The sequence below is a fragment of the Hippocampus zosterae genome, chromosome 3 (genome assembly GCF_025434085.1).
Source record: "Hippocampus zosterae strain Florida chromosome 3, ASM2543408v3, whole genome shotgun sequence".
In the NCBI taxonomy this organism is placed as follows: domain Eukaryota; kingdom Metazoa; phylum Chordata; class Actinopteri; order Syngnathiformes; family Syngnathidae; genus Hippocampus; species Hippocampus zosterae.
Window position 1 is genome coordinate 25,918,585 of NC_067453.1, and position 18,797 is coordinate 25,937,381.

General features: G+C 45.3%; 1 protein-coding gene across 7 annotated transcripts in view; it reads left to right on the forward strand.

The window, feature by feature from the left end:
* Positions 1–18,797, forward strand: part of LOC127597570 (SRSF protein kinase 2-like) — a 446,193-nt gene that overhangs the window by 404,942 nt on the left and 22,454 nt on the right. For 4 of the 7 annotated variants that reach the window (XM_052060694.1, XM_052060688.1, XM_052060690.1 and 1 more), the window contains exon 2: positions 213–279. In XM_052060694.1, the coding sequence (XP_051916654.1) occupies positions 213–279 (67 nt within the window). Of the gene's footprint in view, positions 1–212; positions 280–4,775; positions 6,518–6,713; positions 6,815–18,797 lie in introns of those variants that run through there. The other 3 variants (XM_052060692.1, XM_052060691.1, XM_052060693.1) reach the window with 2 other exon arrangements.

Consider the following 18,797-nt stretch of genomic DNA (forward strand, 5'->3'; position numbering starts at 1 on the left):
GATCTCCCGCAAAGCCTCTCAACTCCAGACTTCACCGCTTCCTCGCTGTTGCGCCTGAATTTTGCGCACAATCGAACCGGATGTGGCGCCGTAGATTCATGCCTCGGTTTAACGTGTGTTCTCTCCTCTCCCTTCTCATCCCCTGCTTCCTTTGCACCCTTTCCCCTCGCATTGGGACGTCGCTCATGCCCTGCTCGGTTTCATCCCACTAGTGTTGGTCATGCAGTCCAGGAAGAGGAGGCCGAAGGGGAAGAAGGAGAAGCCGGCTCATCATCGGAGGTAAGCGGAGCTGTGTGAGTTTGAGGGGTATGGGGCAGCGTTTGTCTGTGGCCGTTCGGTGCGTTTGACGTGGGTTCGTCTGTGCACGACACCGCGCGCACCTTTGGATGTTGCAGATAAGTTGCGACTGGGTTGACACACTCCACAGCTGTGCGTCTTGAGCAGAATTTTGAAAGAAGAAAGCTTTTTTTCCCCAATTACTTGACATGTTAACGTTGGTGTCGGTGCTATGTGTGTGTCCTGCTGGTGTGGAGAATCTTATCAGTGTCTGCAGTGGCTGTGTAAAATGCATGCAAATTGCAGTGTGTGTGCGTGTGCGTGGAGTGAGTCGGGTCCCGCCTTGGCGGGTTGGGTTTGGCGTGACGTCAACCAGTGACACCTACAGGAAGAGATGTGTTTTGGTCATACTGTTGTGACGTCACTGTGTTGTAATCACCCCTAAACCAACAGATTAAAAAGAAAACGTACGATGAGATATTAGTACGAAAACAATCCTCAAGAAAAACCTAAGTCTCGCCAAACGTGGGGCTCCAACCAACGAACCTGAGGTTAAGAGCCTCAGGCTCTACCGACTGAACTAGCCGGGCTGTGCCTATCTGGTGAACAGCTAACTAAATTCAAGTTAGCAAAAAACGTTTTCGGTTCAAGAGCTGAGTTTTCGATTGATATAAATCATGAAAATAAATGTATTACATTGGAATAAAGAAGTTAATGTACTCGACACGAATAGTTCTACCTCCTCAGATATTACATTGTAACCATAATCGATCATCAAGATACATTTCAAAACTAGGATCATTTGTACACGACACTACTGTTGGCTGTCTGCTCTATATTATCCAATTGATTCTTCAATGCCTTCTGTTGAATTTGTCTCTATCTGCCTTTACTGCTTTAAAACTACTCCCTAAAATAACGTCCTCCCATACCGTTTACTGTGTGTGTGTGTGTGTGTTTTGTGCTCATTGCCATGGAAACACGTTCTCTCGCAGGCCGAAATACTGCAGCGAGCCTCAGTCAGTTGACGTGATTGTACTCGCTAGTCGGGACAGGGGAGTCGTTTCGTCTTTTTTTTATCATCAGCCTTCCGTTGTTGGTTCAGTGGCGGTAAGTTGGCCTGCACCCTTTACAAAAACCCTCGAAACAATGCTGGTGTGGTGTTTTTGGTGGCATTTCCATGGCAGCCCATGTAGGACGCCAACTAGTTGGGCAATGGAGCATTAAAGATCCCACCCCTGACTCAAAGTAACGCTTCGATTTGAAATCAAAAGACAAACGTGATGAAAATACGACAGCATATAAAGTGAAATGATCAAGAATTCAACTCTTGGAATCAAGCAACAACAGACTACGACGTTTTGGTTAAAAAATCGGTAAGATGCATTTCGCCAGAGGAACAACTGGTTGAAAGTCAGCTCAGCAATTTGTTGGTTGAATTTAGCTTAGTGATTAGTTGTTCGAATGTTAATGAGGGATCCGTTGTACAAATGTTTGTAATATGCAGTATCGGGATTGGTTGGACGAATTCTGATTGTCACGTCGCTCAGTGATTGGCCAAAGAGTAGGAAGCACCTCAATGACTGCATGGAAGAATTTTGGGAGCAAGCAGCTCGCAGTTGGCAAGATTCTTGGTAGGAGGCATTTACGTTCTTTTTAATTGGATTTCTATGGCAGCACATTTAGGCAGCACACTAGTCAGGGCTGAAATGATTGCGGCCAGAATAAGTGAAATAAATCCCAGATAGCTTTTGCATTGTCACGCTGCTGTAATGGCAACTGCAGGAGAAGCTTTAAAAAAATTATTTTTTTGGGGCACATCGTATCCGGCCTTATTGTTTTATCGATTGGACCGCCATGCATTTAAACAGCAATTCTCCGCCGCGTACCAACGATGATGAATGCCGGCACGGGGATAACACAGTTGATACTCATTCTCCTCACTTCGAACCGCTCCGTCTCTGCTGATTCCTTGTTTGCAGCCTACTTACGAGACGTTAAACGCGTCTGTGCGTGTGTTTATTTGTGTGTAAACGTGCAAAGGGGATGTTGGAATCAATATTTGATACTAGTTGTGTTTGCGTTCCTCGTTATAACCGTTAGGGGGCAGCAGTGCATTGTAGACTGCAAATAAAACTCACTGCACTGTCTCCATTTTGAAATAATACTTCATCAATATCGCGTGAGCCCTCCATAATTTCACTCTGTAGACTTACTTACTCCCCCTATTTCTTTGGGGGAGGGGTATGCAAAGATGTGCGGCGTGTAAACAAACTCATGTGTTGTGGCACCCATCCCGAGCAAGGTAATGAGCACTTACTCAGTAGGTGAAGTGCCATGACTCTTCCCCCAGCCCCATCATCCCCTTGTGTCCCATAACATGTTGCTGCTGTTGTCTGCAAGCAGAATGATGACCCACTTTTGTAAACAGATGAGGACATTATGTAGATCTTTCCTGTCACCGCAATGGAATTCTCCACACAAAGGGCTGGATGGATGACTCAAGGGCCCAGGTTCGATACTCTCATTTGGCGTGCGCACTTGAGGCGCCCTTGAGCAAGCCCAGTACTTACTCACGATGACCAACTGGTTTCTGGCCAGAAAGTGGAGAAAATGAGGTCTTTGTGAAAAGAAAAAAAGCAAGCAAAACGGTGGCTTTGATGCCAATATATTTTTATTGTTTTGTAATATGACCAATTATACTTCAACAAAAGCAAAGCCAAGAGAGGGGTAGTGATGGCAGAGGAATTATTTCAAGAAATGCGCTGTCAGCGATGTTAACTCACCGCATGACTCGATTGGAATATCACTGGCTTTTTCTTTCAGATTTTTTTTTCTTTTACATGGGGGTTGTCATTTGTTCTTTGAATTGTGTCATCTTTCTGTTTCAAACTAGTTCAAATTAACATTTAAAATGGAAGACATAGTCAGCCTACGGATTCAAAAACAACAATGCCCAATTAATGTAATATGAAAAAAAACCCCTCCAAAAGTCCCTCCTACAACTTAGACATTGTTTATATCATACAAATATGACGTACTCTGTCCAAACGTGAGTCACCAAAACTTGTCAGGCTTCCAACATGATGGCATTACTCTCCCTCATAGTTGATTTAAGTCAGCCAAGTTTCACCCCTGTTTCTATCCTCTACTCAAAAGCTGTGCTAATCTCAAATCATACAGGGGCCGATCAATTCTAGTGGGCTGGGCACCCCAAAAAACCCCCCAGAAACTCCATGACTCTTTGCTTCACCACCCATTTGTCTTTTTAAAGAAAATAAAAATGTCTTAACTGCTTCACTTCTTTATTTAGAATAATGGATTGCTTTGAGCGCGTGAGATAAATTGTAGCTGAAGCATGTCTAAGCGCCCCCTTTGCATCCTTCCGTTTTTCAATTTGAACACACGTGAGACTCCTACCTTGTGTGCGTGTGTTGCGTCTGTGAATCTTTTCCCACTTGAGGGCAGTGTGCAGTAATTAGACATTACAGCTGCTGACGCGAGCACATCCAGCGTGACGGGAATGAAAAGAGCAATGCCCTGACCACTGTTTGTCTTGTATTTGATTCATTGCAATCGTCGTGTGTCCGGAATTACGTGTGCGCGCGTGCGCATCCATCTCTCCCCAGCCATCATCCACCAGGCAGTACGGAGAAGTAGGCCGCTTAAAGATAGCTCGCGGCAGCCTCAATACTGGCTCCGAAAATAATATCACTGCTCATGAGAGTCATCCTCTCTCTCTTCCTCCGCCCCTCCTCTCTTGTCTTTCGTCATCTTGAAATTTGCACATGGATGTACGCGGCAGCCTTCTTGTGTGTGTGTGTGTTTTTTTAAACGGGATGGGGTGAATGTTTTCTTCAGTGTTGTTTTCCCCTCACGGGGAATCTCACTGAGCAACCGTGTCCCGAGACAGCCCCGCATTCAACTCCCCGCCCTGACCTGACCCAGGAAATGCTTTACATCGATGCTCGTCACAAGCACACGTGATGGGAATATTTATTAAAAAGAAAAAAAGGGGCCGGGGGGGGGGGGGGGGGGTCAACCGTTGGAGCTGGACCGAAAAAATATTTGTGTGTAGTCCAGCTTTACAGGTGCCACCTTTGCCACCACATGTTTGTGTCAGTCGAATAAAAATAAGTACAGCCAACTAGTGGCACCGCGGTGGACGCAGCGGTGAGGACGGTTGCCTCACTGTGTTTTCACTCCGCATGCCAAATACAGCGTGTGCATTTTGGCTTCACTGAAAACTTTAAACTCGCCAATCGATGCGATGGTGTGTGCGAATGCTCGTTTTTGTCTGTCTGCGATTGGCTGCCCGCCCGTGACCCCCCCCCCCCCACCCCCCAAAGTCATCCTACCCCGCCTCCCCAATGATGAAGTGCTCACTGAAATTATTCCAACTTCTTCATCAGTCACGTGAAACCCAAAAAAAGTGGGTGCGTAAAAATAGATCTGCAGAAGAACCCCCCCCCCCCCCCACCCCCCCATCTTCCCCAAAAGGCACAAGTGTTCCTCTTGTGGTAAAGAGCCAGTGCGTTCCTTGTAGCCGTCGGCCCACATGAGCGCAGAATGAGGATAATAGTTTGGCTCAGAGACACGATGTCGTCCTTTCATGTGCGATATGTCGTTGCTTCGAGGCTGGAAATGTTGTTCTCATCAACCGATACATTTGTTTCGATCGTGTTGTCGCCACTTTACGAGATGAAAAAAAAATAAACAGACCTTCACTCACATTCACTTCGAAGTGGAAAGTGGGTGGCAAATGAATTGTTAATTGGCGACCTACTTGCTGTTCTTTGACAAACCCTCTGACATGCTCAACTAATTTGTATAGCGCAACGTGTGTTTTGACTTGGAAAAGTTTGGGCATATTCTCGTGAGGCGATTATGCGGGATTTGGGGGAGCGGCGAGATGAGTGCCGTGAAAAGTTACCGCGACAACTTGCTTTATTTAATCCGAGAATTATGTCTTCAGACTTGGTGAAGCAGCTACAGTATTTGTCCGATGTTGTTTTTGAGCACCATGTTCCAAATGACGATAAACATTCGTGTGTTTGATCATGAGCTCAACGTACGACTTGCTCTTGTTTTCTTTTATGACATTTTCGCGGGCCACATAAAATGATCTGGCGGGCCAGATCTGGACCCCGGGCCTTGACCTTTGACACCTGTGATTTAGGATAATCTTTTAGAGGCATACGATCATCGGGCCATTGCTAAACGTTGATCGGAAGGGGGCATGTGCAACTTCGGCTTCTAGGTTTGCGTGGACCCTGTTTCAGTCTGTGCACGTTGTGTAGTGCACTTCAGAAATGCTTTTTACATTTTTTTTAATGTCCTACATCTTGGTTAAGGAAGTGCATGATCCTACGTACGCCCCCCCCCTCCCAACCGCACTGCTATAGGCCTTCCCACGATGCACTTTCAGTATCACATTCACCTTAGGATTCCCTCCCAACTCCGCTAACACACACCTCCATGGAAACGCATCAGTGCACCCACAGATTAATATTGAGGTCAGACTGAGAGATGGAGTCATAGTCCCCCCCCCCCCCCCCATACACTCAATAACATCATGGCACGCCCTCTGGCTACCTCACAGTGATCTGATCGCTCATGTGAAAGCGCCCCCATCTGCCTAGAAAATAAATCTTAAAAAAAAAAAAAAGAGGCGGCAATGAAGGTTAGGTTGAGGGAAAAGGCAGTGAGGATGCCAGATAAAGAGTAGAGGGAAGAAGAAAAATGGAGGACAGAGGGGGCAGGGAGTGGAGGGGGGGGGCGTATCTGTGTCGCGTTGCCCTGAGATACAGGATGTCGTAATAAGGCAATCGGGGAGAGAGGGCGAGCGAGAGAGAGAGATGGGGGAGGGACAAGGTCCGAGGTGGAGGAAGGGGAGGGGAGAAGAGAGAGTGAGCCAGAAGGAGAAAAAAAATGCATTTACTTCCCTGTTGCTGTCACAAGACGACACCCCTCCACACGCGCGCGCAGTGGAATGTTCCGCCGGGCTCTGGGCTCTGTTGTTGTGCAGAGCGGCAGAAGGCCCGACACTGGCAGTGGGATCAGCAACGCGGCCACGCAGGCAGGCAGCGAGTCCTGGACCGCCGTCTTCTTGAGAGGGATCTCTTTTTCCATCAGCCTGCAGGAACAGGGGTTTGAGGGTAGGGGGCGGGGGTGGGGAGGAGAAGGTGTGGAGAAAGAGCAGGAACGAGGCAAGGTGAAGCCGGACAAGGAAGGAAGAAAGGTGCTCCTGCCATCATCTTCTTCAGCATATTGCTCGTTTTTTTTTTTTGTCCTCCATCCTCCTCGGAGAAAGAGGACAACAGAGGAGGAGGAGGCGGAGTGGGGGGGGGGAGGAGGAGGGGGGAAGACAGTAATTCTCTCCTCTCCTTTCACTCAGACTCACATCAGCAAGATCCAAACACCAGGAAGAAAAAACAAAAAAACACTTCTCCTGTTCGCTTCTGGTCCCTCGGCCAGCGAGCGGCTAACAGGCTCCGCTCATGTCAGTGAACTCGGAGAAATCCTCGTCCCCAGAAAGGTAACGTCGTCATCATCCTCCTCCTCCGCCTCCTGCTTCTGCTCCGTGTGTCCGCCAGCATGTCCTCCTGAATGTTTCCGTGTGAGCACCTCGCATGCTTCAGGCCTGCTGGCTCGACTCGTCTGCTCGTTTCAATTTTTTTTTTTAAATCTCATTGTCGGGGTCAAACTAACTAACAAATGAAAAAACGAAAACAATGCAGTGGCGCATCCCGTTGATGGAACACAGCATCTTTATAGAACGGACGCAGAGCTTTGTCTCGCTCACACGCGCACACCAAGCATCCATTTTCTATGTGTCCTGTTCAGGGTCATGGGGTGCTGGAAGTCTTTCCCGGTTGATTTTGGGTGTGGGAGGTGGGGAGGGGGTACACCTTGCCGATCACATGACCGTAAAGCCAGAAAGAACTTCCACCTTTCATTGCCGGTGCACGGCGGAGTCGACGCTGAACCTGCCGTGCGTGTTTTTGTCAACATTGTCCTTGCGGGCACCGAAGACCATCTTAAAGTCTTCAATGAATCTAATACGTAGCTCATGATTTTTGTAGACATTGAAGAAAATTTGGGCGGCCCGGTAGTCCAGTGGTTAGCACGTCGGCTTCACAGTGCAGAGGTACCGGGTTCGATTCCAGCTCCGGCCTCCCTGTGTGGAGTTTGCATGTTCTCCCCGGGCCTGCGTGGGTTTTCTCCGGGTGCTCCGGTTTCCTCCCACATTCCAAAAACATGCGTGGCAGGCTGATTGAACACTCTAAATTGTCCCTAGGTGTGAGTGTGAGCGTGGATGGTTGTTCGTCTCTGTGTGCCCTGCGATTGGCTGGCAACCAATTCAGGGTGTCCCCCCGCCTACTGCCCGGAGACAGCTGGGATAGGCTGCAGCACCCCCCGCGACCCTCGTGAGGATCAAGCGGTTAGGAAGATGAATGAATGAATGAAGAAAATTTGTAGTGCGCCTGTGTGAGGACGAAGGACTTAATGGATTCACTCTTGAAGAAAAAAAAACAGATCAGTTAACAAAACATGTTGGGTGATTTGAAGACAAAAAGACTGATGACTGGTAATTAACCGAATAGTTTTTTTTGGCTTGTTGAACATTGTGTTGGTTAGGTTCAGTGAAGACTGTAATGTTTCCAAAAAAGCACTTAGGCTGCCCTGATCCCAGCGTTATTTTACAGTACCGAGTACTCATGGAGGCTGCTGATACCAGCCACTGATACTAAAGGCAAAAAAAAAAAATCTGACATCGAGTAAAGCCTCCTCGGCAGTAGTTGCTGAAAAATTCTGCCAGTTTGACACATCAGTGAATCATATTCTGGATCGGAAAGAAAAGTTATTTTCGCAATTTTTTTTTTTTTATAGCAAGAGTACTACAGGTATTGGCACTTTGTATCTGTGAGTACTGAAAGAGTGAAATGTCATACTGGTATCTGTCTGGAAAAAAAGAACTTCCCTAGTATGTTTATCAATTTTCCGATCCGCTTTATCCTCACAAGGGTCGCGGGGGGTGCTGGAGCCTACCCCAAGCCGTCTTCGGGCAGTAGGCGGGGGACACCCTGAACCGGTTGCCAGCCAATCGCAGGGCACACAGAGACCAACAAACCATCCGCGCTCACACTCACACAATTAGGGACAATTTCATGTGTTCAATCAGCCTGCCATGCATGTTTTTGGAATGTGGGAGGAAACCGGAGTACCCGGAGAAAACCCACGCAGGCCCGGGGAGAACATTCAAACTCCACACAGGGGGCTCGGAGCTGGAATTGAACCCGGTACCCTCTGCACTGTGAGGTCGACATGCTAATCACTGACCCACTGTTTGTTTCGAATAAAATGTTTATTAAGTTTATTGAAATAAAAAAAATGAATCCATTAATCAACTACTTGTCATTTGCCAACATTTACTTTTACTTTGGAAAGCGATGACAGAGCAAGTTATTGAATCCGTTTTGAAAACAATGCTGAGTACCTATTATATAGGTTGTTCAGTATTTTATTTTTTTTAATCACTAACAAACAGTGATCGGATAATAAACTCTAATCGACGGGAAATGGTTTTGTAATACACTGTCAAGCAAATTAAAAACGTATCAGATTATTCGATGAGTCGATGGGTTCGATTTTAGTATTCAATTGCCGAGTTGATGCATTCAGACAATAAAACACAAAACACGTTGGGACAACTCCAGCAGTTAAACACAAACCGTCCTTTGGAGGGAGCGCAAACACATTGCTCAGCAAGACTGTCAACACGGGTCAGTATTAGCGGAGTGGGATCACCCATTTCCGCGCGGACCTCCGTGAGCGCCGAACAGTGGCCCGACGATGTGTGGTTTTTTTTTTTGTCGTCTCTAAGACGCAGTCGATCTTAACGCATCGACAAGCGCCACGAGGCGAACAAAGCGGCTGAACATTCTCAGCCGCTCCGTTTCATAACAAAGTCGGAATGACGGAACATCTCGCGGCACGCAGGGAGTAAATGCGGTAAATTATTGCTGTGACACTTTCTACTCGCATTTCTTGAAGATTAATACACGTGTTTTGAATCCGTATCATTTCTCCTTAATACATTCGATTACAAAATAAAAAATAGGGATGTTCAATATCACCTTTTTTCAGGCGATACTGTGGAATTATTTCGCTTTGAAGACTCACAGATACCGATAACAGGTACTGATACCACTAGTACTTATGAGACATAAAATTCCAATGAACAAAATGAGAGATAAACCTCTCTGTCTTTTTGACACACAATTGGCTAATGCGTCAAATAGCTGCAATGTAACACCAACTACTGCCAAGGAAGACTTAGTTAATGTCAGATTTTTTATTATTATTATTTTTTTTTTACCTTAAGTATCCGTGGCTGGTATTGGCATTTTTCCACGAGTTTCCGATACTTTGAAATAAGGCCGGCATCAGCCAGATACCGATACCTGATATTGATACTGACATGGAAGATTATAGAATACATGGAACTGTATTTATGTTTTATGTTTTGGTTGTCCAATTGTGGCGGCTAACAAGCTGTTGCATCTTCACTTAAGCTCATAAACAAACGTCTGGGTCACATAAATGTGACCATATAATTTGAAATCATACTCATTCAGGTGGCTATTTTTCAAATTGTATTTTTCATCTGAGCTTGGAATTGAACTGGGTAAAATTGGTCAATTTTTTTGCCTTTTTTTTGATTTTGTTTGATCCAGTGTTACACAAGCTTTTTTAATTTTCTGATCTTCAGTTGTCAATTAAAAACCTAAAGAATGAATGGCGTGGATTGTTTCAGAGTACAGCTTGGCTGTCTTTTGGGGAGATGACTCGTCGTTCACCGTATTAGATGCTTTGACTTACAAGCAAAAATTTGAGATACAAACACAAGATGTTGGCAATGAACCATCAATAGGCCAAGCGCTAACAGTACCCCAAACGTCAATTAGCACTCTCACTAGACAGTGACATAACGTACAATGTCGTATATTTTGAAAACAACCACCAGCTAGCATAACGACACGCACTTGTTTTGTGTTACAAGCATCCTCGCAGAACAAATCAAAAGTGTAAGTCTAGGCACCACTCCTATTTATGACCTTACTTCAATTTAGATGAAAGCGGACCGAGGCCCTTAAGCGTGCGAGCCTTGAAAGATCACGATCTGACGGGCATTGCCGCGAGCCGCGCAGCAGACAGGATGACTCAGGTAGCTTCCGATGGCGTGCCAAGTCCAATCAGGCGCCCTTACGCCTGGCCCTTCAAACTGGCACAAGCGCCAGTGCGTGTGCACAAATCTTCATATCTGTCATGAGATACGGTGGACTGGATTCGCGCACCAGAGTCTCCGATTGCCACTTTATCTTGTTTCTTCCATCCATTTCATTATTGTTCATTTGTTTAGGGTCATGGTCACGGGACTACATTTGGAAAAAAAATAAAAATAGAAAAAAAAATAATCACTCCGTCCAGACCTAGTTGGACTCACAGACTGCCTGACTGTAATTAAGAGGTAAGCGGCGGTCCGTGCATTGTTGCAGCCGCTGTTGGCCAAGAACAACACAAACAGGCGTGATGCCGCGCGACATATCAAATGACACCACAGCTCCGCGCATCAACCGGTTTAGGAGCTGCACAAGAGGATCGTGACTGCAGAGGGTCATGAGGTTTCATCCCCAAGAGTTTTTCCTAAAATACCCAAGAAAGATTGATTCATTAGAGCAGGACCACTGGCGCGGTGTGGGTTGCTACATAGAGAATTTGGGTAGTGTGTGCTGATTAGTAAATATAGACCATTTGCGGTTTGTCGAATCCCCCCCAATAAAAGCATACATTGTCAGAGGGGAACTGATATGCAAGAGCGGACGAGTCCGCAGCTGTCCTGTGTCGAATAAATAGCTGCAGGCAAACATTTTTTATGTGCTAGCAAGTTGCTTGCTTGTTAGCTAGCAGTCGTGTTGGCGAGCAGTGGCCGTTGCAAGGAATGTAAGGCTGTGGCTAATAACTGATAATTACTTGTTAGCTTGTTAGCTAGCATTCATGTTGCTACATGGCGAGCAGTGGCCGTTGCAAGGATTGTAAGGCTGTGGCTAATAACTGATAATTACTTGTTAGCTTGTTAGCTAGCATTCGTGTTGCTTCATGGCGAGCAGTGGCCGTTACAAGGAATGTAAGGCTGCGGCTAATAACTGATAATTACAAGTTAGCTTGTTAGCTAGCATTCGTTTTGCTACATAGCGAGCAGTCGCCGTTACAAGGAATGTTGTGGCTAATAACTGATGATCATGTGGAAGAAGAGACGTCCTGAAGAAACGCCGCTTGAGCGTTTTTGATGACATGCTTCACCGCACGAATGCTGACCGGAGGACTTGGTGGGCTAACCGACGGCTTCCGACAGAGTTCCGTTCCTATGGTGACGGCGTCACCTGAACTTGTGCACAGTCGGAATTCGCCGTAGTCTGTCACTAGCGCAGTAGTAAAGTCCCGAGTATGAAATATTTTTAGAGCATAAATATATGAACAAAAAAGTACGCAGATAACACATTGATGAGAACAAACAGGGCCACTCTTTGGTACTTTTGAGTCCCCGTTAAACTTGTGATGAACTTTTCTTTTTGGACTATTTATTCAATGTGATGCTTGCGTCTACAACTCCATCTGGTGCTGAGACGCTCACACGAAAGGCTTGTTTGCTGAGAGGAAGGCCGAACAGATTGGGCGACTTCTGTGTGTCGGAGCAAATGATCGTATGGATGGTTGAACTGATTTGGTTTTAGAAAGGACGACAAGGTTTCTCTTGGGAAGTTTCTGTCCAGAGGAAGGTGATGCCTTTTGTGGTCACGCTTGGTGAATCTGCCAGGGTTTGGATTAGCGCTGTAACTGTGTCGCTCGGCGCAACTAGTTGCCGTCCATCGGTGACTTTATTCATCTTTCTTCATCATCCCTTTGTGTGACTTTTTAGAAATGCAGCTTACTCTCCGGCACTGCGGCGCCGATGACTGACTTTGGAGTGACTGCAGTGTGTTTGGGCGCATTAGTCGCCATCTGAAGCTAATATGAGCGACCTGCGTGTGTCCAGCTCAGCAAAGCTTTTTGTGACATTTGGTTCTCAGTTTTGCTCTTGAGTGTGTTTTGTTGGATTGCAAATGCAGTAGTATCATGATATAGATGCAATTTATTTGCTTTACTGGGCCACAAAAAAGGCCTGTGGTTTGCTGGATCTGCCCTTGAGGATGACACCTGTGCTGCAGATGCGAGGTCTCGGGGCGGGTGGGGTGGGGGGTGTGGGGGGGGGGGGGTACAAGCGAGGTTCGGAGCCAGCGGCTTTGTCGAGACATTGGGCGAAGGTCAACGTCTTTGGTTGGCCCTTAATTGTGTGTGTGTGCTCTGTCAACACAGTTGAGCAATCAGTGCGTTTAATGGAGCGCAGCGTTCAGTTCAGGTGAAAGGTGAAAAGAAGCCACAAAGTGAGGAGGAAGAATTGAGGGATGAAGGTACACACGAGTGTAGATTTAATGTCTGCCAATAGCTGCAGATAAATACATGGTCCACACACACGCGCGCACACACGCACACACACACACATGAACACACTTGCAGCTGTTTCCAGCGTAGACTAGATAGAGTTCCATCTCATCTCCTCTTTCATCTACTCGACACCCGACTTGAAATGCAAGTTGCACATGGCCTCCTTCCCATATGACCCGCGGTTGTCTTGTTCATTTATAACCCCAAAGTTGAAACTGATTACCGTATTTTCCGCACTAAAAGGCATTTTCCGCGCCTTAAAATCCCATGCGCCTTGTGTATGGTTGGTTATTACGGTAATATTTTGACCCCAGAATGACTCCTAGCTCGAGACATGCTGACAACGCAGAGTTCAAACTTCAGGCGATCGGTTGCGCAGTTGAACACGGACACAGAGCAGCGGTAAGAGAGTTCAACGTTAACGAGTCAATGTTAGAACTTGCTGTTGGTTAAGTGAACCGTGCCGCTGCTTTATTAAATACGTTTTACTGACATCTGATCGTTCTGTTGCCGTTTACTTGAGCGTAGCTCCATCTAGTGGATGCATTGTAGATTGCATCTTTTAATGCGGTGCGTCCAATGTATGAAAAAAATTCATTGAAGGTGCGCCTCATAATCCAGTGCGCCTTTTAGTGTGGAAAATATGGCAATTTTGGATTGGAGGCGAAGGGATGCAAATGTTTCCCGGGGGTCGGATGGGAGGGTGCTGGTTGAGGGGGGCTTGCATTTCACTACGGGTAACAACAAATGGCTTTCGTGCGACCCCTGATTGATTTGTTTGTGAAGGGCTGTGTCGCCAAGCCTTTCTTCAAATTGTCTATCTCCAGTTAATGGGATCATTCATTTATCCGGGTGTTTCTCTTGCCGGTGCTACAAACAAGGTTGTATTTAAAGGTTGTTTCATACGTTTGTTTGATTAAATTGCTGCTTGTTCCAATCAAGCTGAAGGGATGGAGGTCTGAAACACTAATCAATCTGTCACAAAACCCAAAAAAAAGGTTTTTGCGGCACAAAGAGAGTGAGAGAGCAAACAATGAAACAAAACAAGATGAATGAGGGGTCGAGTTCCGAATTGTTAAAAACAAAAGTGAAAGGATAACCATAGTTTGTAGTTTGATGATTTTTTTTTCCCTCCCTCCAAATTTCCACGGTAACTAGCTTCAACCGGCTTGTGCGGCCGCCACCATCTTTTCTGCTCTGACCCACATTGCTCGAGGCGCACACATGACTGCCTCGTATACAAACGCACACAAAGGCGGGCAGGAGTCAGCATCCAGCCGAGCTGCAACACGACAAGATCTCAAACCGGTGCAGTCTTGCCCCCCCCCCCCCTTTCACCTTCACGTTCTGCGCCGTCCGTTAACATCTCCCTTCGTGACCCACGCCTTCCATCCAGCGTCCAAGGAGAAAAACACAAGTGGCTGCCATGGTCCCACTGCCTCCGTTTTGCACATTTGCCCGCAGTCATTCAGTCATAAGAGGCGTCAAAATGAATCTATGAATCGGCAACTCATCGATGATCAGATTAATCTACGACTATTTTAATCATCGAGCGATCGTTTGCTTCAAATTGTCTCTGTTTTCTAATTTCAGCCACTCAACAGTAATTATTCCTTCATTTCTTTCGATGATGATTTTTTTTGTGTGTGTTTAAGACAGGCTAACATTTGCAAACATCTGCTTTTGCTTTGGAAAACAATGACAAGCAGTAACTGGAACAGTTTCAAAAAGGTTGGTGAGTGGAACATCAAAGCCTCCTACGTGATATTGTGTAGTTGTTTTATTTGAGGTCGACGCACTAACCAGTCGACACCGGGCCACCCCAAATTAAATTAATTGAAATCAAATTAATTTTGTTTAAAAAAAAACCCCACACATTTTAAATACGATGAAATAAATAGAAACACAATTAATGTGATTAAACTATACAAAAATATAATCCAATTGAAGTACAGTGAAAGGAAAATTTAATTACACAAAAATCACTGGACGAAGCGTATTACGGTAAAATGATTTTAAATCAAATACTGAACTGGAATGTAAAATTGAAATGAACAAAATAAAAATAAAACACAGTTTAATGTAATGTAACATGTAAAAAAAATAAAAATTGCTGCATTCGCTTGTAGATCTTGGACTTGGAGCAGAAGCGCAGCGTGGCAACTTCTGAGGTAGCCGACGGCTCAATTGAAGATGATGCGTGCTGGTTAATCAGTAATTGGAATAAGTGAGGGAACAGGACACCCTAACCCGAGTTGTGCGCCGTCGCCATGGTGATACACCTGATCTTAATGCAGCGAGCGCCTCAGCCAGGCCCCTCAAGTGGGTTCAAAGGTCACATCGTGGGGCAGCATTTTTTTTTTTTGGTCCTGATGGAATATCGACTATTCTCTCCTCACCACAGAATGTTGGGCTCTTTTACATTTGAAGCATTCCAAGTCTTTTCCGGCGCTTCAGTGTTCCGTCGCTCACCCCTTCTCTGTCCTCTCCACCTAATCGCCTCCCCTGTCTTTCTCTATTTGCCGCTGACGTCTCGTTTGCATTGTGTCGCCTCATATTTCTGGCGAGTCTTAACAGCATCGCCGGCTGAGAGTCGCAGCCGTTTGTTTTGTGAATCGCGCTCAGCCGGCGCTTCATCCTGTGGGATGAAATGTGTGAGAGACTGGCGAGATAGCCTTTGGAGCGAGAGAGGTGACAATGACGGCAAAAGGAAAAGGAAGGCCGGCGAGGGGCGGTGAAAAGATGCGCAGGACGAGTCTCGGCAGACTTGGGTGATGTCGGGTCACCGGCGCGCTGAGGCGCTGGAATGTTAATGTCCTTCGTTCATGTGTGCGTGAGCAGCGTTCCATAACGCCCACGTGTAGAAAACGAAAAGTGTGAATTGAGCTGACTTTGGTGATGTTGCAGGAAATACGGCAAAATGTGGGACGAAATGAAGGAATAGAATAACTGGAATTCAATTAAAATAGGTGCTGTTTGCATTCAATTGAAATCAATTATGTTGAAAGTGCACACGGATTTAAAATAAAATAAAATACAAAAGAAATTGCCATAAAATAAAATGTACAGAAATTAAATTAAATTGATGAGGGTCACTGATGGTGCATGCATTTCTCAAATTAAATATGAGTTGTTATTTTACATTGTTGTCGATGCATAACATACATGGCTTAAAATACAAAATAAATTTGCACAAAATTAAATACATTTCAATTAAAATTGTAATTTAATTGATTGAGATAATGAGATTGGTAGTGCGTGTGCATTCATTTTTTCCTTAAATTGAATAAAAAAAAAATACATGTGGCATGTGAAAAATACAGTACACAAGTTAATAATAAAATCCCAAATTAAATTGCACAAAAAAGTGCATTGAAATCAAATAAATTGAAATTCAAATCAATTCAATTGAGAAAAGCCACTGAGCGTGGACATGCACAATAAAGCTGATTAAATTGAAAGCGTGGAATTATACAAACACACCATATATTTAGTGAAAGTAAGTAATTTATTAAATTTTGTCAAAATGAAATCCAACACATAGAATTGAATAAAGAATAATTTGATAAACTACAAATACAAAGTCACCCAATGATATCAGATGTCATGCAACAACCAAAAAAAACCCAACTTCAACTGAATAAAATAACATTTGACTAAATGCAAACAATTCAATAAATAATATGAATTAAATTTAGTTTTCTTTCTTAGCTCGTCACACAAATATCCCAAATTGATACTGGCGTGCACGCACGCACGCACGCACGCACGCACGCCAGGCTTAGTCACTGTCTGCCAGACAACAGTGTTGATATTGTGTCTGCGAACACTCTTCCTTCTGTTATTGACGGGGCGCCTTCCTGAAGCGCACGTGTCTTTCATACACTTGCTTTCATTCCCAATCCCATTTATTCTTATTTCCTCCGCCTGAAGGAAATGATCAGTCCCGGGACAAGCAGGGTGTGATGTAGCGTTGCAAGTTGAACTACGGCTTCAGCACGCTCGCTCATCTTTTCCTGCTCTTATTTCCTTGGATGCACCAATATTATGTTAGCCACCGCGCTAGCCGTTATAATCCAAAAGGGGAAATGTGACTGTAAAAAAAAAAAGAAAAGTTTTTATCCTTTACGCCTTGAAATACCCCTCCGCAACAGAAAAATCGGTGAACGATGATGTAGCAAGGGATTACTGGAGACACTCTATGTACCGTATTTTCCGCAGTATAAGGCACTTCAGAGTGGCGCACCTTCAACAAATGGCCTATTTAAAAACGGTTTCCATATAGCTTTGCGTTATAAGGCGCCTGGAATGGATGCTGCAATAGTGGCTGCGGTTGCGTTATGCATCCACCAGATGGAGCTGCGCTAAAAGGAATACAATACAGTTTTATTTACATTGCGCTTTCACAACCGCGGCAGCTGGAACAAAGCACTTCACAGAACATTTAAAATACTACGTCCATGATATCAGAATATTGACTCAAATATAAGGTGGATTGAATAACAAGGTGCACTGTCTGCATTTGAGAAAATGGAATGCTTTCAGGTGCACCTTTTAGTGTGGAAAATATGGTATTTGCACCTCATGAGTCCACACATCCAGCCGAGATGGATGTCAAGGATCCTTAACATGTGGGCGTCAAGATGTCACGTGACTCAGGGGCTGCCACCCAAATTCTTAACACTGTTGAGCGTGTGTGTGCGCGCAGAAGAGGACAGTGCAACACTGGCGTGTGTTTTCATGCATTGTTCTTGCTCTATGGAGAAAAACTTTGCCTCGAAGAAGCGATGGAGTCTGGCCTCATGCGCACGACGACTGCGCCGCTGGGCCTTCAGAATAAGGTAGCTCCGAACGTACACTCGCGGGAACACCGGATTCATAGGTGGTACGCAGCGTTGTTAGCCCTTTTGATTTCGCAAGTGAGCGCAAGCTAGCGGATTTGCGAGAGGGAGGGCTGCGCCGTTGTGTGAGTGGTCTCGGCCGGTCCTTCAATTCCCTTTAAATATGACGGGCTAATCGTTCAGCACATGCGCACTGTGACGTGGACACTTGGAGACCGTGCCACACACCGCGTGAAGATGTGGCTCTGCCAAATTGGCAAACACGCAGTGAACATTGAAAACCAGGATTCGCCGGCATTTGTGTCACGGTGCAGATGTGCTGACCTTGAAAAGAGAGCCCGTTGTCTTTCATTCTTGTTGCAGTTTTAATATCAAGCACAGTAAAATGAACGCCTGATCTAAGGCGAAAAAGCTCACTGCAATTTGGAGTGAGATGTTATCGCAATGGAATCAGATCATGAAGTCAAATTCCAAACTCATGTAGGCTAATTATTGGTCCTGTTCATTACCGCAAGCCGCCCCAACTCATGTGTGTTGTTTTTTCTTTTTACATTTGTCTTTGCATTTAACACGCATGGCTACCCGCTGGGTCTGAGTGCGCCGATGTCACCTCTGAATGTCCAGTGAATGAATGGCTGCACGGTGTAGAGAACAAAGTGCAGGCGGCGCACAATGGAACGAGTGGCCGATACCCAGCGGGTATGTGCGTCGATTCCTTGAACGCTAGGTTGTTGGTTTTTTTTTTTCTTTCCTGTCATTGTACTGTGCAGAAGTATCAGACGACCATGAGCTTTGTTGATGTAAATAAAGTTATCGTGAAATATACACCGCCCTGCCACGAATAGCAAAAAATGAATCGCCCATATTGATTGCATTGCTGCTAGTTTGCGACCAATGCTAGTTTTTGACCTGTTAATTTCAGTGAGGCATCAGTGTTGCTCAAATTGATTTTACTGATGTTGCACGTGCGCATTTCGGGCGGAAAGAATCACATTTATGGTAGTTTTGTCACCGTAAAAGGTCAAAACAATTGACAAATTTGAAAAAATATTGCACCATTTTGGGACCAGTTTATGAATATTTTACTCATAATGAGATCGGTTGGACAGTTACTGGCACTTAAGCTAACAG